General features: G+C 39.4%; 1 protein-coding gene across 1 annotated transcript in view; it reads left to right on the top strand.

Annotated features, from left to right (window-relative positions):
- The first annotated feature begins 982 nt into the window (after positions 1-982).
- Positions 983-19830, top strand: part of RASA2 (RAS p21 protein activator 2) — a 45807-nt gene continuing 26959 nt past the window's right edge. Inside the window, exons 1-5 of the mRNA XM_053952009.1 lie at positions 983-1044; positions 7174-7279; positions 12300-12403; positions 13428-13522; positions 18035-18111. Of these exons, the coding sequence (XP_053807984.1) occupies positions 984-1044; positions 7174-7279; positions 12300-12403; positions 13428-13522; positions 18035-18111 (443 nt within the window). The 5' untranslated portion in view covers position 983. The remainder of the gene's footprint in view (positions 1045-7173; positions 7280-12299; positions 12404-13427; positions 13523-18034; positions 18112-19830) is intronic.

Raw genomic sequence — 19830 nt, 5'->3', positions numbered from 1 at the left:
AGAATCCATGGTAGAAAACATGATGCAAAGGCCCTTTAGTTCTTGATGAAGGTGAGCTGCTGCAGCCTGCAAACACCTCTGGGCACTGTATGACTCCTGAGGGAAGCGTTGCCTGTGGCATTCCACAGGCAGCACCGCAACATCTGCTCCTGGGGCAGCGCGGGCAGCCGAGCCATTTCCTACTTGTTTCATGGCATTTCTCACACGGCCGAACAGCTGAACGTGAACTAGTGACAGCAGAGGAGATCCAGTGGAGCCCGTGCTTTGCATAGGGACAGGCGCTTGGCACGCCACAGGCCAAAATGGCCGGACCTGCCACTCGTTCCATTTAATGTGACCACCTGCCATTTAATGTGACCGGTCTCGGCATAGAGAACACAGCGTTCAACGTGCCGGGCTGCCGAGCCCTCTGTCCCGGTGGGAGGCACAGAACCACAGAATCGATTAGGTTGGAAAAGACCTCTGAGATCATCGAGTCCAACCTGTGACCCAACACCGCCTCGTCAACCAGACCCTGGCCCTGAGTGCCACGTCCAGTATTTTTTAAAATACCTCCAGGGACGGTGACTCCACCACCTCCCTTGGCAGCCCATTCCACTGTCTAATCACCCTTTCTGTGACGAATTTCATCCTAATGTCTAACCTAAACCTCCCCTGGTGCAGCTTAAGGCTACGTCCTCTCTTCCAGACTATAGAGCAGGGTAAGGGGCGGTCATGGCCAGCCCCGGAACCGGCCGAGCTCCCCGGCGCCCAACGCAGCGCAGCCCCAGACCGGCTGGAGCGCGGGGTGGCAGACCCCAGGCGGAGCCGCCTCACAACGCGGCGGGAGAAGCCGCCCTAGCGCAGGCGCCGCGCCCCCCGCCCGCCCCGGCCGGTGGTGCCCGCGGGCGGCGGGGGCGGGGCGGGCGGCGGGGCCGGGCCGCTCCTTCCCTGCCTGCCTCGCTTCCCCCGCGGCGCTGCACTGCGCAGGCGGCGGCGGCGCGATGGCGGCGGGAGACGGCGGCGACGAGGTGCGGGTGCTGCAGAACCTGCGGGGGAAGATCTGTAAGTGCGGCGCTGCGGTGGGGCCGAGCGCCCGGGGCCGCTGCGCTCAGGTGTCGCTCCCGACCTGGCCCCGTTGCTGCCGCTCCCTCCCCGCGGCGACACGGGCGGGCACCGGCGCGGCGGCCCTGGAGGCGGCGGGGCGGGGGCGGGAGCGGGAGGGCGCGGAGGGGCCGCGGCCGCCGCGGGCCGGGTACGGATCGGGCCGCGCTGCGGCGGCCCCGCGGAGGGACTTTGTGGCGGCAACGACGGCACGCGCGGGCCGGGCCGGGGTCTGCGCGCCCCGGGGCGGGATGGTGGGTGAGCGGATGGATGGATACATGGACGCGGCCGGGCCGCGGGAGGCCCGGAGTGTCAGGGAAGCATCCGTGGCTCCGAGGTATCCCTGGAGTCAGCGGGCGAACAGAAATGCCCCCTCCCGCCCGGACCTCGGGCATCAGAGTCTGTTTGTCAGGCTCAAATTGCGAAATTAGCGATGTGCAGGAAGTTGGTGGTGAAGGGCTGTTCTGGAAGCGGTCACCAGTACTCCCGTGCCTCTGTGCAGCGTGTGTGCGAGCGGGAGGAGGCGGAGAGAGAGGCCGGTGGCCTTATTTTGGTGGTTGAGAAGTGCTGACTCCCAATACCGATAGCCTCGGTAACGTGGGAAGCCGTCGGATGGGCTGGGAGGAGGGCTCGGGGAGGCGCGCAGATAGTGCGGTGCGGCTGGGGAGCACTTCAAAGCGAGCGGGAGAAACAGGATGTGCGGCGGCTTCCTGAGGGGTATCGGAGTACATTCATAGCGCTCGGACGCGGCCCGGTTGCTTCCTTTCTCACGCAGCCGATCGACTTTTTTGAGAATGAAGCGAAACAAGTTGACTCGGGCATGGCGCTGGGGTTGAGAACCGGTTGTGAAAACATGTTGAAGGATTAGGTTTGGTGGAGGAGTGGAGTCGTGTTTACTTAAATATCGTCATGCAGCCTAGATGTATTTACTGTGTCTTCAGTAAATAGAAAGACTGGGTCATGAGAACAGGGGATGGCCTGGAGTGGAGCTGGAGGTGCTCTCAGTCCGAGGTGTGAGCAATAGGACGTGGTTAGGTAGGCAAGGCTGAACACACACTGAGATCTACTGCTGTTAGCAATTAGCACAGAAATAATACAGACCAGCTAGCCTTTAAAAAAACATACTGTTACTTTTGGGGTTAAAGCATGAATTCATAGAATCATAGGGTTATGAAATGGTTTCGGTTGGAAAGGACCTTAAATGTCATCTCATTCCAATGTTGCTGCCATGGGCAGGGACACCTTCTGCTACACCATCTCAGAGCTCCATCCAGCCTGGCCTTGAGCACTTCCAGGGATGAGGCATCCACAACTTGTCTGGGCAACCTGTGCTACTGCCTCACCACCCTTAGAGTAAAGAATTTATTCCATATATTTAACCTGAATGCCTGCTCTTTCAGTTTGTTCCCATTACTCCTCATTCTGTCACTGCAGTTCCTGATGAAGAGTCCCTCTCCGGCTTCCCCCATGAGATATTGGAAGGTTGCTGTGAGGTCTTCACACAACCTTCTCCAGGCTGAGCAGCCCCACCTTTCTTAATCTGTCTTCAGTAATCTCTAGCAACCAACGCTTTATGTATTCCCTAGGAAGCAGGTCATAGTACTCCTTAGGAAGAAGGACTATGACCTGCTTCCTAGGAGTGCATAAAAAGTTGGTCGCTAAAGATTATTGAAGCTGGCTTATTTTTTGATCCTGTTCTGCTTCTTATCTTTTATCGTAAGGTTTTGTCAACAGTGGACTACACAGCATTCAGTGAGTTCTACATTTTGGAATCTTGAACTTGATGAAAGTTTTCCACTACACATTAAAAAACAAAGCAAAATGTCTTGAGACTTATGTTGAAAACAGTTTTATTGTCCCATTTATGCGTTATGGATTGAGCCTGTGGTTGTATCATAACTTTGAATGTTCAGTTAACAGAGGACTGTGACCTTCTTCCTGGGGAATATATGAAAAGGTCATTGCTGAAGATGGACCTGTAAGAACCCATTTGAAAAATGAGTGGAAGTAACAGCTGCAATAAAAGACATGTCTTGAAACAGTGTTAAAATCACTTTGTAAGCCTACTTATTTCTTCTAAGAAAACAAAAGCTGTTTAAAAACTCAATGAATTAAATGCTGTGGAAGCTTGGGAACCCTCTGATGCCTAGATGCTCTTTTGGCTTCTTCACACCACAAATACTGTTATTTCACTTCTTGCTAGTATTTTAGTACTGTGTTTGGTAGGGGAAAACCCTCTGAATGAAGAATAATAAACAAATATAATAATGTAATCCTCCTTGATCTGGAGGGATTAACAATAGCAGACCTCACTTTGGAAAGCTCATGTTTATAGTCTGAAGGAATTCTTACATGTTTCTTACAAGGAGAACACATTTTGGTGCCCAAGCTTTGCTGGCAATTAAAATTTAACACTTGCTCATTTTATGTGTGTTGCATGAGAGAGCATGGTAATTTTAATGAGGTAATGTCAGTTCTGTGTAATTCTGAATGTATAGAAAACACCATCTGCAGAAAGTTGTTATTTATACTGTGTTTTGCAATGCACAAATTGGTGGCAAAATCTAAATTTAGCAATGTTATACAAATCATTACACCAAATTTAGAATTGAGACATGTTCTTAAAGGTGGCTTAAGCAGCCATTGCATACCTAGCAGTGAAGAACCTGAGTAAGGACATGTTTGCAGTCCCTGGTACCCTGTTTTTGTGAGCTGTCAGTGTTTGCAGCCAGTCTTCTGCCTTCAGTTTTCAAGTGAGATGAGATGAACTGGTCTTGCCTGTTTAAGACCCTGTAATATTTTTGGAAAGTGTAGTGTTACTCTTAAGCAGGTTTTCACCAAAAATCCAGTAAAAGACTGTCTTTCCTTTTTGACAGTGCTTTTTGCATTGATGGCTCTTATTTTATGTGCACTAGTAATGACAGAAATGCTTTACAAAGGTATGTGGTGTCAAGTTGCTTTAGGCATATCTTGTTAGTGTAGTGTTTCAGGCTGTGGCTTCTGTTTTCATTTATGCCATACGGTAGTACACTAATTGATTTTAGTTGCCTTGATTTTTTGAGTGTTTACTGAAACGTGCATTAATGAAGCACTTGGTAAAATGTCCCTGTTGTCTCTTAGAGCTTATTTGACAAAATTCAGGATGCATTCTTTTTCTAATTTGCACTGTGTTTTTAACAGTGTGTGGTTATCTTGGATTATGCTGCACTCCTGGAGTGGAATTTATTGTTGCTATATAAAATGCTTAGTCCTGTGAAGCAAATACTTCAGCATTTGTGTGAATAAATGTCTTCTGGCAGGGACCCAGAACAAAGAAATTTAGAAGATGGACACTAATTGCACACTTTTACTTGACAGAGGATATTACATATATGTACAGAAAATGTAAAAATTCAAGCAGATATGTTAATACTTGATTTTTATGCAACCATTATTGCCTTGGGTTTCTCAGAAAAAGGAAGATGTAGTGTAATCAAAGACTTGAGCCTTTTTTTTTTTTTTTTTTAAGGAAATAAGCTTCTTGGAAGAGTTGGGTCACTGTATGGGTGAAATGTCTCCCACAATCACAGATACTAAGAGGTGTTAGAAACTATGTGAAATCTCAGGCTCTGTATTTCACCTGACAAGTGCTCTGAGGTTATTTTTAACTCAGGATTGAGGATCTTCTTCCTCCCAAAAGTTTGTCTGTTTTTTAAAGCCAGACACTTGGGCTACAAAATAAAGATTTTCAACTCATTAGAAAATCAGATCACAGAATATTCTGAGTTGAAAGGTACTCTACAAGGATCATCAATGTCAGCTGTTAAGTGAATGGCTCATGTGGGAGTTGAACCCACAGCCTTGGTGTTATTAGCACCATGCTCTAACCAGCTGAAATCAAAACTTGTATTTTTTGTATTCCTCTGGGTGGAAAGTTTCTTTTAAAACTGAAAAACTGCACTGTAGTATATAGACAAACAGTGAATTATTCAGAAATATGTGATTTTAGGAATTACATAATTCTCTGTAATTCTCCTTTTAAGAAAATAAAAAACTATAATAACTGTAATTTCCTTTCAAAGTCCACTGTACTGTGCCTTTACAGTGATGATTAAATAATGTTGTATTTAAAATATTTTATGGGAAAATAGGACTATGCCAAGTATTAACTAAAAAATAAAGTTGTTCTCAGGAACAGCTGACACATCCAGTTCATGCTTATTAATTACAAACTTTTGGTATCAGGAGCTCTCCAGGGATTGCATCCAGATTGATGAATTGATTTTTATATGTCATATGTTTTATTAAATTAGCTCTTCCTTAAAAAAAGTTAAGGCAGTGGTAATCTGATGCTTTCCTTGGTTCTCCTGTAATATCTCACTTAAGGCTAACTTGGAGTTTAGTCCTGTTTTGGAGTCTAAAGCCATTAAAACCAGGTTCTGTTCATGTCTCTCAATCTGTCAACATGAAGTGTGGTGTTTAAAAATAATGTGTATACTTCCTCCTCTCCCACACCCAAGCTGATGAAAAGCTTGTTGATGCTTCTGAGAGCACAGGTTTTAACTGTGGAAGTTCCTTAAGTGTCTGTTCATGCTTTCCATCAGTGTACATATGCCTGACCTGGAAAATGTCATGATTGAAGTTCATTCTGTGTCCCTGTTAAACTGTCACGGTCTCTGCTCAGAGACAGTCGGAGCAGCCCTTCCAGTGCTGGGCATTACTTACTTAACTTCCAAGACTGTAATAGGTTAACCTACATTAACCATCTAACACAAAAAAGAGTGTGGAGGAGAGAGAAAACAGAACTTGGATTTTACATCTTATCGGCATAGAGAATAAAGCTTACTCACTGTGCTTCATATCTGCATTTTTAAAAAATAAACATGTATGACATTTCAAATCTAGTTTCAAACTGTGCTTTCTGAAAGGTCTTATGCTATTCAGACATAAAAGTAATTAAAACTCAGTACTTAGATGTACTTTTCATCCCATTTTTAATATCTTATATAAATAGATAATGTTTAGATAAAGTTGATTCCACATGTCATCAGGAGAGGTATTTCCAGCAGCAGGCAAGGATGTGAGAGGTCCTGGCTAAGACCTAATGCAATTCTGGTTGCCCATGGTTTGGACAACCAAGTGGAAAAGGGGCAGATCACCTGCTTTGTTTAGGAGCCTCTCATGGGAGAGAGTACCTGAAAAGCTTGAATTTTCTTTTAGCAAAATAGAAGGTGGAAAGGGTCTGTTTGTTGTCTTCAGACATTCAAAGGGAGAGGAGACATTTGGGCAGAAAGTCTCTGTTTAATCTAGAGAACAGTGTTGCTGTAAATTAACTTAGATGTCTGTAGCATTTGGATTTTGGAAGAGCAACTTCAGCTGGTTTTAGCTGTGATTGTTTAGAGGGAACCATTTCCTAACAGATCTGCCTTATGTCCAGCATGTAATTGCAGTGACCTAGATTCAATACCGAGCAAATCTTTGTGTTCTTGTGCTGCCAATCTTTCTTTTTTATTAGAAACTTCCTTTTATTCTTTTCCATGTTGCATTGAATTAGGAGTGATCATTTCCCCCTTCTACTAGTTAGGAAAAAATGAACAGTACTCATGAGGGATATATTTTCAAAGGCTCAGCCAACTCAGTCTGCCGTTCATTGTGGAAAATGAAATAAAGATTTGATGGGCAAGTTCTTATTAATCAGCTTCCTTTAGCCAAAGTATTTGCAGAGAAAATACCAAGTGAACAATAGCTCAGGCAGATCATGTCTTGGTGTTATGACCTAATGCCACATGACCTCAGGCTGTGAGTGTCTCGGATTTAGCAAGTTGTGCAGGGTCAAGCCAGAGATGAGACCTTTCAAGGGAAAGTGCAGGTGCTGCAAGAAGTGGTGTTCACATGAGTCAGAGTGTGTCTCTTCCTGTCGACTCTCATTCCATGGGAAGCTGGATGTAGCAACTTCTCTGCCCTCTACAAGCTTATGAATTGAAAATGAATATCAAAATACATGCTGAATGGAAAAGTAAATTTTTTGAACACGCTAAAACTGTGACATTCTTGTACCTAACATTTTGTTTTTTCCCCTGCAATATTTACGTTTTTTTTTTTTATTTACAGATGACGCCAAACACTTAGTACCCAACAAAATGAGAGACTTTTTCTGTACCATAAACTTGGACCAAGAAGAAGTTTTTCGTACACAGGTAGTTGAAAAATCTTTAAGGTAAGCTCAGTTTTTAAATTGATATGATGAGCAAGACTGCCCAATACCAGTGTGTATGACTTTTCCTTGTACTGCTTTAAAATGAGAACTGACTTGTGGCAACTATTCAGAGATGTTACAGCAATGTGTAAATCACGAGAGTGTTGCAAGAAGTCAAAATTGAGTGTTGTGAGCTTTTAAATGAAATATGCTAGAATATATTTCACAATTACTCTATTCTATTCCAGTGGGCTCTTTCTTGCTAGGTTGTTTTCTAGGGAAAAATCTACTTGCTACATGCTCCTCATGTAATTTCCTTCTTCTGACAAGCAGTTGAAGTGTGTTGGTGGAATTCTGCTCTCACTGTGTATCTGGTAAAACCTGTTTCTAGAATGAAGGAACCGGAACTTTGCCATGTATGAGAGTTTTCTGTGCTGTAGGGTGTCCCCTGAACAGGCCTTGTTCTCTCCTGTAGCTCTTGTTCTGGGAACTGTAACAGGATCCACACAGAATGCCCTGCTTTGCTTCCCTGGGCACCATTTGCTGTAGATTCTGCTACTGCCTTAGAGCCTTAGAAAGAATCAAACAAAAAGTCAGGATGATGCAGCTGCATTAGTGTAAGGGCTTTTATGTCTCAAAACTCTGAAGTTTTGAGAAGTTTTTGAGTTTTGTCCTCTGAACACAGAGGACCCAAAAAAGCATCACTGCAGCTTCATTGTTCAGAATATCTGAGTGACAGTTTCAGTTATGTGGAAGTGACATTAAGCCTTCCTTTTAAAACCCGGGACAGTCTGTTCAAACTCTTGAAAGTTTTTCTTAATTCCTTTTTCCAGTGGTTTTGTTGTTAGTGTTCATTCTTTGAACTCTCTCTCCAGGTATTTACAGGTCAGGAACAGCTCAGATGACAAACTTTAATAGGGAATTTAGCTTTTTCAGAACATCATTTCAGAGCCTCCTTATGCTTCTGCATGAAAAGCAAATGTCACATATGTACAGTCAGGAACAAATATTTTGCTTATATTCATAATCTCTAACTGCTGTATTTAGATCCATAAAATTTTCAGAGTTTAACAGGCTGCAATTGATTGTCAAAACAAAATCAATTGAGTAATCCTTCAGAGAAAAATGTTGAGACTGTATTGATAAAGCAGAAACTTAACATTTCCCCTTCAAATAGACAATAGTTTCATGGGCAAAAGACCCCAACCCAACCCATCTCTGAAAGACTTTGCTCTCTGATTTTGTTGTTAATAATGGAAACTCTGGAAGTTACTACTATGCTTAGAAACAAGATCTGTTACACTTGATGTATACACAGATATTTTTATTATGTTCTATTTAAAAATTATTTATGTACTTTCATCACCTAATAAAAGAAGGTGATGACAACATTGTATTAGAACCTGGTGTTTAGAATTGCTCTTCTGTCTCTACTGACTTCCTAGGTGACTCCCTTCATTCTCTGAATTAGGGAAGGGTTCCATACAAACCAGTGAAATGTAATAAAATAACTCATCCTCTATTACCAGCAACCAGAGTTGGATATTTATACTTGATTGCTACTGTGTATGCAGTTATGAAGATTGAGTCTCATTCCAGAAACTTAATTAAAACATCTTGTTTCTCATTGCTGTGTTAAACTAGAAACTGTACTAACCTAGAGGTACTGGAACAGGAGATGAAAGCTCCAATCTCTTATTAACCTGAAAACTTTATAAATTGCTTTTCAGTGAGGTGTAGTACAGTATAATTGTAGTCATAGATGCAACTTTGAATTTCATTATTTTGTTTCATATTATTTGGTTGCTTTTTCTTACATAATTCGCCATCTTTTTCATGTATTATGGCTTGCAAATTTATACAAGTTTTAACCTAAATTTTAGTCCTGTGAATATGAACTAGTTAAATGTCTGTGGAAGTAATTATCGCTAGAATTAAAATTAGTTTTGACTACCGTGATTGAAAACTATTAAGAAGTGTATTTTTTAAATGTGCAAATAGATTTGGCCTTTCACTCTCCCAGCACTGGGAGAGTTGTTGGAGTGCAGATGTAAAACCATTGACTTTCCAAAGTTAAAAAACTGTGAAATAATATTGAAGTGAAAGAGAGAGATTTTGGCTAATGACTCAAGAAATATTTTCTGACATGGTGTGGGATTTCTGTGGGTTCTGAAGAAAGAATTTTTTTTTCCCTTGGAAAGTTGAAAGAATATCTGTGAGCCTCCTCAGATGTCTGTGGTCAGATATGAGGAATGGGGAGAGGAAGGGGTATTGTGGTATATGTGTGTCTTTTTTAATTTAAGCTAAGTTCAGTTTCTTTTTTTCCCAACTGAACTTTGTGGTAGTGCAAAGTTAAAGCAGAAATTAATTCCCTTGTTGATGTAACCAATACTTTTATTAATTGATGGACTGGTGCACTGATCAGTGTCCTCACAGAACTGCCAGGTTACTGTGCCAAGGAAGGGAAGAGCAGAGGAGTGTGTTACCCAGTGAAATTTAATCTCCTCTACTACTATAATCCAGTTCTTCCTGTATGGCAGTCTGGTTGCCCTTTGAATTAGTGCTATCTTCTAATTTTGTATCCATCACAGTCTTTAAAGTTCTTGCATCAAAGTCACAAATGAAAGTACTAAACTGACTGAATCCCTGAGGAACAGGATGAGTGAGTTCCCCATTTTAATTATTCCTCATTGGTGTAAACTGTTGTACCCTGCCAGCCTATTCTGTATCTACCTAAGAATTTCTTTATTAATACATTGTATTCTTCACCTTAAATTTTCTCTCTTTACCTCCTACTTTGCTGATGAATCAATAACTGATAACCTCTTTTAATTTAGGTAAAGAAAAATATATCAACATGAGTAAAAGAATGTATTACTTTCTATTTCTGATCATATTATTGGCTTTTTTCTTGCCAAATCTGAGACTTAATGTAGTGTTGAAGTCAAAATAATAATAGATTTAATGGCTGGTCATCCTTTGGGGGCTGGGGGATATGTGTAGCTGCAAAGTTTGCTCTTTTAGGTGCAAGACAAAGGTGCTAAATAGATTTTTGGAAGTCTCTGCTTAGAGTCTATCCCAGCCTAATTATAATTGGATGCATAGAGTGCTGTAGGTCCATCCAGAATAGGTACTTAAACCCTTGGCACTTGCTGGTGTGAACTGGAGTCTGCTGTTCCCTTAGGATGTCTGTCTGAAGCTGAGCTAGAGCAGAGTTTCCCCTGACATCAGTGCCATCTCATTCTCCCACTGTTCACTCTTTCTGCTGTAGCATCTCTTTGTTTGTACCACTGTAACTTTATTTGTATAGCTGTGAGGGGAAGCAACCTAAGTTTAAATTCAGCCTTTGTTTCATGCTTGGTTTTGGTATGCATTATTGTGTCAATACAATTAAAATGAGCAGTGATGGTAATAAGGAAGTTGAGGCTGTTTAGGGCTCCACTGCTGCTAAAGGTAATGCTCACGAGTTTATATCTTCAGTCATGGTGCTGACAAGAACCACCTAGCCCTTGTAATCAAAGCAAAGTTTGTTGGCTTTGAAATTATAAAAAAAGATGGGAGCTCAAAACCACAGCTGAATTTTTTAACTGAGAATTCTTAAATTATTTTTCAGTGTAGTGCAAAGGGCAATACTGATTTGTCTGCTTTAAAGCCTCTGGTAAAAGGTCTGTGTTTTAACAAAAAGAACATTTTCACTTGTGGAATTCCTGATAATGAATTCCTGCCCTTAAATTTCTTGTTTCTAAAAATCTATTCTAGACCTTTGAAATACTGGATTCTTCAGCTGTGTTCTTTCCCACTTTTCAAGTTAGTTATCAGCTCTTCTTTTTAATTTATTTAATGAGCCATTGTCCTTAAGCCTGGGGTGGTCTTTTTCTGTGATTATTTTGGAGGGAGGAGAGTAGGGATGGTGACTAGTTCTTCCCGGTATCCTTTGGGTAGGTAATAGCATTTGGAACTGCTTGTTCCAAACATAAGCATATTTGTCATATTTTTATTAGTTTAAGAAGGTACTGCAGCAGTAGGGTCAAAATGATACTTTGCTGCGAAACAAAAAACCCCAACATTTGTTTCAGGGTTTGGTATAACTGATATCACAGTACTTTTCTGCATAAAAGTAGTTTCCTGAACATGAACATCTTTCCTCGGTGTTATGAATGCATAGTAACTGAAACTATTTTAAGAACCCAGTTCTAAAACAGCAGGGTTTTTCTGTGGATCTGCTTGACTTTCGGAATTCATCACAAACAGCATTGCGGTTTTGTTCAGTCTTGAAATACAATTTTCTGACTGCTGGCTCTGATTGCATCAATAAATACTCCTTATCTTTAATGAGAGTCTCAGTTCTGGGAGTGCAGATACCAACACATGGGATGAAATATGGGTAACATAGAGGAATCCAGAGTCTTTTTCTGTAGAGGGCTGTGCACATGGCACTTAAATAGGGTGAACTGTAAATGTGATATTGGACTTTTTAGGTGGAGAAATGTGGTGACCGTTTTGGTGTGAGGAAGGTCATTTGGATTTGAGAGTAACGTTTCTCTTTTTACACTGTTCTATCTTATAGTTTCTAGTGATTAATTTCTTACAGGTCTGAATCTTAGAGTAGTAGTTTTGACATGGAAGTTAGAGCTAAACAAATGTCAGCTAGTTAAGTAATCAAGAAGTTTAAATTAAATTAAGATTAAATGTAGTTTAATAATGTGCTGAATAAGAAAATGAAACAAAACTTGTGCGTGTCTCAGGAAGTCTAGAGACCCAGCTAGATTAATTTCAAGACAGAAAAATAGAATTGAAATTGCAGAGGAGACACCATTCTCTGTGTGCTCTGATTCTTACCTTTGAATAAACAAACAGAAGGCATTGCCATGTTATTGTGTGTTCTTGTATTGAAATGGTTTTGGGCACCTTTGATGACAGCTTGGTGTAGGGCTGAGGGCCATGGGCTGGGACACCAGCAGAATGCAGCTTTTTGATGTTCATCTTCGATATAAATTGCATGAAGTGTTTCTCTATTTTAACTTCAAATCTTTCTTTTCAGTCCTTATTTTGGAGAGGAGTTTTACTTTGAGATTCCAAGAACATTCCAATGGTTGTCCTTCTACATTTATGATAAAAGTGTTTTACAAAAGGACCTGCGTATAGGTAAGTGTCTATGAGGTGCTGTCTGCATCTTGCAGAGTACTTGGTTGTTTTCATTAGCATTATCTGTAGGATTCACAATTCTTGATGGAGCATCTTTCAAAACTGTATATAGTGCACTTAAGTGCTCCTTTCAAGTTTAAAAAGAAGGATTTTGTTTCCTTGCTTCATTCAATTATACTAAAATATCTTCTGTTTTTCAGGCTAGTAGGACATTTTACGGTCTTATTATGGTCTAAATACATTTTTAAAAATTATCTTTGTTTCTTCTCCACTTTTGATTCATTGGAATATTTGAATAATTGTTACTTCTTATAGATCTTTAAAGAATAAATTGTGGAATAATTCCACAATAATCACAGTTGTGGAATAATTATAAAAATCATTTATAGATAATTTTTTCCCCTGTCAATGCAACCTGTAACTTAGTGGCTTATAAAGCATTTGGCAGCAACTTGTGTACTTAAGTGAAAAATCACAGGAGGTGGATTTCTGTTTCTCCCTCCACTGCATAATGACTTTATTGCAGCTGCTTTTTGGATACAGTTGCTACAAAGCTTTAATAGTCTGCTGTGGAAGAAGCCTTTGCTTTACTTGAATTGAGGAAGGAAATAATTTGTGCCAGGATGTCAGATAATTTGATATAATAACAGCTTTCCAAATAGCAATCAGAAAAGTAAAAGGCATCTAGTTCAGGTTCCTGTTTAAACATTCTTGAACACCGTTTTTGTTCTCCCAAATATATTATGTTATTTCCAGCCTCAAGTGTGTTCTTTATTTTACCTTCTTATTGGTGATATCCAGGATAACAAATAATAATTAGTTCCATCCGGCTTTATATAAACTATTTTTTGCTTTACTTACCCCTAACATTCCTTGTTTTATGTTCTTCATATAGCATCATAAACTTAAAGAAAAACTTAAAAGAGAGTTTAGAAAAAAACCAAATTTCAAACATAATTACATATTTGTTCTATTCAGATGAAGGTAATATTTATGCTTCTCTCCCCCTGCCACCCTCCCTCAGGAAAGGTGTCAATCAAAAAAGAAGATTTATGCAACTACACAGGAAAAGAGAACTGGTTTATGCTTCAACCTGTTGATTCTAATTCAGAGGTTCAGGTAACTATTAAATTGCACATTTATTTTTTTAAAGTGAAGTACAGATAAGCATGGGATGGTACAAGATTACATTGAGCTGTAGGAAATAAGACTTAGAATCTGTATTTTCTGTGAGGCAGTTGTCTTCAGTTTGGCTAGAGAATAAGCTACTCTACACCTAAGCTGGTATTCTTCTTCATGGTACTTAAAACTGGCAGAAGACATGAAACAACTGTTTGGGAAATGTCTTAACAGTATTTTGATGTCTGAAATGCTTGTAAGAGGGTCATGTACTTGAGGCACATGAATGGATCCTAAAACTCTTGAATAACTTTTTTTAGTAATGTTTGGTGTTAACTGAAGTAATGGCTGATTCTGTGACATTGAAATGGTTAGTCTTCAAAACCTGGAGGTACTTGTGCTGTGTTCACGTATCTTATCTTAAAACACTTTCTGCATTCAGTGTCAAACAATTTGCACTTCACAGTTTTATTTCAGCCTGTGGTTCTGGTTCTTCAAACAGGATTGTTCTAGGAATAGGTAAAAGTGACATGGCTCTAGAAGTTGTAACAAGTTGAAGTTGTAGTTGTTTTTGGTTTCAAGAACAAAACAGAATTCTTGGGAATCTCTTAGCCTTCTTGCTGTGATAAACAAGTAGATTTTAATAGGGTGTTTTTCCAGATTTGCCTGAGGGCAAAAGTCTTAGACTTGACAGTGTTTGTATTTTTTTAGTAATCTGAAAGTCCCGTTGGGTAGGGAGAATCCTGGCTACTTTTACAAGAACTGAATGTGTACAGAATTCTCCTATTATTTCCACAGATGATTCATTTATGAGCCATAAGTTTAGCCTGCAACTCTTGGGTATAGGAGGGCATGTGGTTGCTTTACATGAAGACAGATTTTCAAAACATCTGAATACCACTTCCTCTTCTCTGTTGAAAATCAGTCCTCTTTCAGTTACGATAGAATGGAATAGAATGGTTCATTTGGAAGGGACCTAGAGATGATGTAGTCCAGCCACACATTATCTTCTTTGAATTCTTTCATGTAATCACTCTGAAAATTCTAGAAAGCTCTTCCCAGATATAAACTGAAAGGCAGTTTCCACTTTGACTTAAACATTGCCACACTTGCTATGATTTTTTTCTGTCATAAAAATGTTGAGAAAGGTATTACTTTTTGTCATACTACATGAGTGTGTGAAAATTCAATTAGAATATTCCATTAATTGAATTTAGTGATTTCTTACATATTGGAAATAAAAATTTTATAGTTTTCCATGGCTTTGTGACTCACAGCAGAATGTAAGCTCTTACTTTTCTATGACAGTGCTGTGCCATGCACTGTCCTGCATGACACTTACATTAAGAGATGACCTTTTCTGCATAGGTGTATGTTCCTCATATTTATCTTTTCTTGAATCAGGGCATTTGGGTAGGTTTCTCTCATCCTGCTTTATTTTTCCATAAAAGTCTTCAGAGCATAGCTGAGACCAGTCCCATCTGCCATGTTTGGCTGAAATCTTGTTGGTTGGATGTGCTATACAGTACTGAAATATATTCTGAGATATCCAATATTGTTGGCCGGATATGGCTGAAAGTAGCAGACTTTTATATTGTAAATGTGCAGAAAAAGTGCATGAAATATTTATAAAGTTAATCAGTTAAGAGAAAAAAAAAAGTTGTTTTCTTCTCCTCATGGCAGTATACATTTAGTTGATTTTTTGTTCCTCTGGTTCCCTCCATGTAAATATTTTCCAGAATTTATGATGTGTGCAAAGCAGTAGGAGAGCAGAGAAGTATTTTGTGTTCCATGATTATGCACAGTACACTTTGTAGTTGCTTGGTTGGGATTATTTTTGGGGTTTTCCATCTGCATTTATTTCAAGAAAAGTGTACTTTTTATGTACCAGGTTTTTAGAAAGCAACTGCTCTGCTCTGTGTTTTGATATTAGCTTGTTTTTGTTTTGCTGCTGTTCACAGTATTATGAGTTCATATTAATCTTGTTTTCTTGAAATTTTTTCCCTTCTCCACTAGTTCCTGAAAAATAAACACAAATATGGGAATACTAAATAAATAAACCAGAATTTGAGAAGCTCGGAGAAACAGGCCACATTTAACTGCAGGTGGCACAAACTTGTTTACATGTATTAGCTTTTAAAAAATGTTCTTGTTTTCTAAAATGCAGATAGTGCATGCTAGTAAAATTGTTAGGATTGCTTGATCCCTTTTTTATTTATAAAATCTTCATTAATCTTGTTTGAAATTGGCTCATTTGATTAAACACACCTTTGATCTATATTATTCATAGCAAGAATGTTTTGTAGAGATTTTTATATATATATATATAATTTTATACCTGTATTTATACATAGTTGGAGTTTTTATAGAGATCTGCACTTGAAAAACACATTGGTAAGATCAAAATCTTTCACACACTGTTGGGGTTCTTGAACATTCACTGTTCTTTTTATTAAAATTGATAGGATCTGTATCAGTTATACTCCATCTTCCTATAATAAGTACCTGAAAATTGGTTGTTAATCCATTTGTAAAGTTAAAATGGCACCTACCTGCCTTTGAACAGCCCCAAGATCTGCAGATGCAAAGTTCATTCACACAAAGTCACTGTTTGTTTATTATTTATTGTATAAAGATGGCTGATTTCTCTACTTTGAAGTACAAGCCTTCTGTACAGCCACATTTAAAACCCGGTTGCATATTTTGTCAGAAGTTCTCATATAGATCTGCAGATAAGCAACCTTAGGAAACCATCACACTACTCTCAACAAACAAAATGACAAAAATGTTCTAAAACTTTCCATGCATGTTGAGGAAATATTTTCTTAGAGCCATGTTACTGTAGTCATCATGGCACTGAGCTGGGAGCAAACTACATCCACAGGTATTTCTCAGGAGCAGCAATGTGCTGTTTTACTCCTGCTGTTCGGTGTAAAATGCAGTTTGTGGGTTTTGGTTTTAAAAGCAAAAGGAAGATGTTTAGGCCATTCACAGCAATTTTTTTCTAAAGCAAGTGAAGTCAGTTATTTAAATAAATACTAATAATATTTGTCTTTTCATTTGTCATTCAAAAACTTTGCCTTGTAAGGCTGTTGGCATGTTTCTTGGTATCCTGTTTTTATCCTGTAAATCTGTTTTTGTAATGGAGTTTCTCTGCTTGACAAATACTTTCTTAATGTACCTGTGTTCCTGTCCCTGTAGTAACAGTTTGCAAAACACCTGGCAGGCATCCCAAAGCAGTTAGGTTGAGAACTGCCTTGTAAAAAAGCTTCATTTCTCCTCCCATGTGACGAACAGGGAGGGAAACACAGCCTTTGCCCCTGGGGATTTACAATAAAAATATTGCAGTTTATGTCAAAACATAACTGCTGTAGAAATGCATGCAAGGTCAGCTAAGGGTTTTACTTCCATTTTAGCAGAAAGGCAAAGCCGTAATTCAGATTATGACTTGCTTCCTTTGCTACTCTTCCAAATCACCTTCCAGAACCCTTCCGTGAGAATTTTGATTGTGACCAGACCACCATAATCTAATATTCCATTTACCAAATAGACAAAGTCTGAGAATACCAAGGACAACATTGTTAGAAGAAAGACTCCGGCAGTGTGTGCCTATCTTAGGTGTAAAAGCCAGCACAAACAGCCAGGCACTGAAAGGAGTAGCAGGTATTGTTCAGGCAGTAGCTGTTTGGAGCAAGATTTAAGTAATAAATTTTGGTCATCCCAAAATGTTGCATATCATGGTTTAAAGTTATGGAGCCTTTTATTGAGAGGCTATAGTAGGTTGGCCCTTGCTGGTTTCTGAAGTTAATCCGTGCTGTGCTATAAGGTATGGATCCTTTTTCTTAAATACATCCTGCCATATCAGAAAAAGAAAAGGAGGAAGCTGGGTTTAGCAATTACTGCCACCTTTTCCTCTCTTTTGGTTGTGTTTACTGTTCCTTGAATACATCAGCAGTCTTCATGAGATAGTTGAAAACTGCCCTGGGATGCACAGTTCATTTCTAAATGATGTTCTCTCTGGTGGGATGGACACTGTGGCTATTAAATGTTGCTGGTTATGGCTGTTGCATGCTATTCTACTTTTCTAGGTATACCTACCTGCCTTCAGAGTCCAAGGTCATTTTAGAACTTTCTCCTGAAGTATTCAGAAATTCATGTCTGTACAAGGGTTCATCCTGTGCTTGGGACAAAATAGCTGAGACTCTTGCTCTTGGTAATTGCTCATGGTAGAAGCACTACTTGTGTGTGTTAAATCTGTAGAGGCTTGACTCATTCTTGTGCTGTCTGCAGATGAGTTAGTGCTTCTCTATAGCATTGTCTCAAAGTTCAAGTGCATCCATCATGCTCTGCTTGCAGGATATCTGCTTTAGATGAGGTATTTTCTTCAAGTGATAATATTGGAATTACCTTAAATAACTTCTAACTGTAAACTATATTATTGTTCTAATTCCTACTTTTTAAATAAATGCTTTTAAAATTCCTTGTGTTTCTCTCCTGTTTTTTTTTTTTCAGGGAAAAGTTCACCTTGAATTAAAACTGAACGAACTGATAACAGACAATGGATCTGTGTGCCAGCAACTAGTAGTACAGTAAGGAAATACATCAATCCTTTAATATTTGGTTATTTGTTAGAATGTTATGGGATTTGTCTTTCCTGATACTGTCTTTCCTGATACTGTCTGCACATCTTAGTACCAATAGCATTTTTCTTTTTATATGACTTTCCTTGGAATCTGCCTTATGAGGAGATGAGTATATGTCTAGTTTTTCACAGCTGCTCATCTCTGCTGCCAAAGCTCTCACTTTTATTGGGACTACTAGGATTAGTGTCTTGTAATTCCAGTTGAATTTGTTCTGGTAAGAAGGCTAGGAATGTGCAGTCCACCTGACAGCCAGAACTTGCAGTACGGCTGTTACTGACTGAATTACTGCTGTTGGTGGTATTTTTTGGGGGTTGGTATGGTAAAGTTTATTGCTAGTTTTGCTTCAGAATTATTTTCTTCCAGTTAACCATGATAAGAAATTCTTACAGAAAAACAAAGTATAGGAGTTGTGGTTCTGGAACAGCATGTTTGCCACATTTCAGTAAAACTTCTTAGCAACAACTTGAGGAGCTTGCACTACCAAATTTCACTACCACTTAATTTTGGCTCTGAAGTGTAAAAATGCTAAAGCATATCAAAGAGCATCATAGAAACAGTAAATTGTTTGTATATTTGCTAATGTAATTTTCATTATGAAGCTAAGAAGATGTTCCTGTCTTAGTCAACTCTCTAGACCCAGATGGGTAGTTGAGTTGGAGCAGGACCCAGCAGAGTGGTCTGTTTGCTGTTCTTTAACTTGTTATGAGGGAGGAAGCTATTCTGTGGGAGAACTAAACTAGTGAAACCGGTGATGGTTTAATGGCTTAGGCTCGTAATTCAGGTAAGATAGAACTTGCTAGACATCAAGGTATCTTTATTACTTAAAAATAATTTGGAATGTGTCTGGTTTTATAATGGGGTAGCAGCATGGTTCATTGGGAGTCCTGCTGCTCTTATTTTTGTATCCCACTTGTAGTACAAAGCAGAATTAGAACAGCTTTTTCCCCATGGACTATTCACCACCAAAAGCTGGCTGGAGCTTTATAACTTCATGTTTTATTCCCAACTTCTACTTAATTTTCAGAAAATTTTATATTTTTATATGTTTATGCACTTTATGTTAGTTTTGTGGAGTTTTTATTTTAAAAACTTGCCTGGATTTTTCATATGATGAAGAAAAGTTGCATTAGAAAGTTGCTGTTGCAAATTGCAGTTTTGAGTAGGAAGTGGTTTACTCACTGTGCCCTCTCTTAGGATCTTTTTATGACGGAGATAATAGATCAAAAGGAAGCCAGGCTTCTCTTTTGGTTGCTGCACTCACCCACTCACTGCCTTGTGGGAGAGGATTGTGCGTTAAACACTGCAGTGTTACATCAATGCAGTTGTCTGAGGTTATGAAATGCACTAGAGTTCCTTAAACTAAAAATGTTTAGTAGACTTTTACCGCACGTGCTGCTGCCTGTGAGATAATTTACTGCGTTACTACTACATGGTACATAAATATATTTTGCATGGACATGTGAGAGTATGCAAAGTAAGAAATCTCTCACTGACTGTGGTATTAAAGAAATGGATGTGAGAGCATTTTTGAGATGCATTTGACCTTAAAGTGTGAGGAACTTACAGAAAATAGATGTGGGAGTATTAAAGAGAAAATTAAACTCTTTAAAACCCTGCTTGTTGTGTAAATTTCCCATGATAATTAGTAAGTGATGCACTTCCTGC

The sequence above is a fragment of the Vidua chalybeata genome, chromosome 10 (genome assembly GCF_026979565.1).
Source record: "Vidua chalybeata isolate OUT-0048 chromosome 10, bVidCha1 merged haplotype, whole genome shotgun sequence".
Taxonomy (NCBI): Eukaryota; Metazoa; Chordata; class Aves; order Passeriformes; family Viduidae; genus Vidua; species Vidua chalybeata.
Note: the sequence above shows the minus strand (reverse complement) of the source record. Positions and strands in the feature narration are given on the sequence as shown.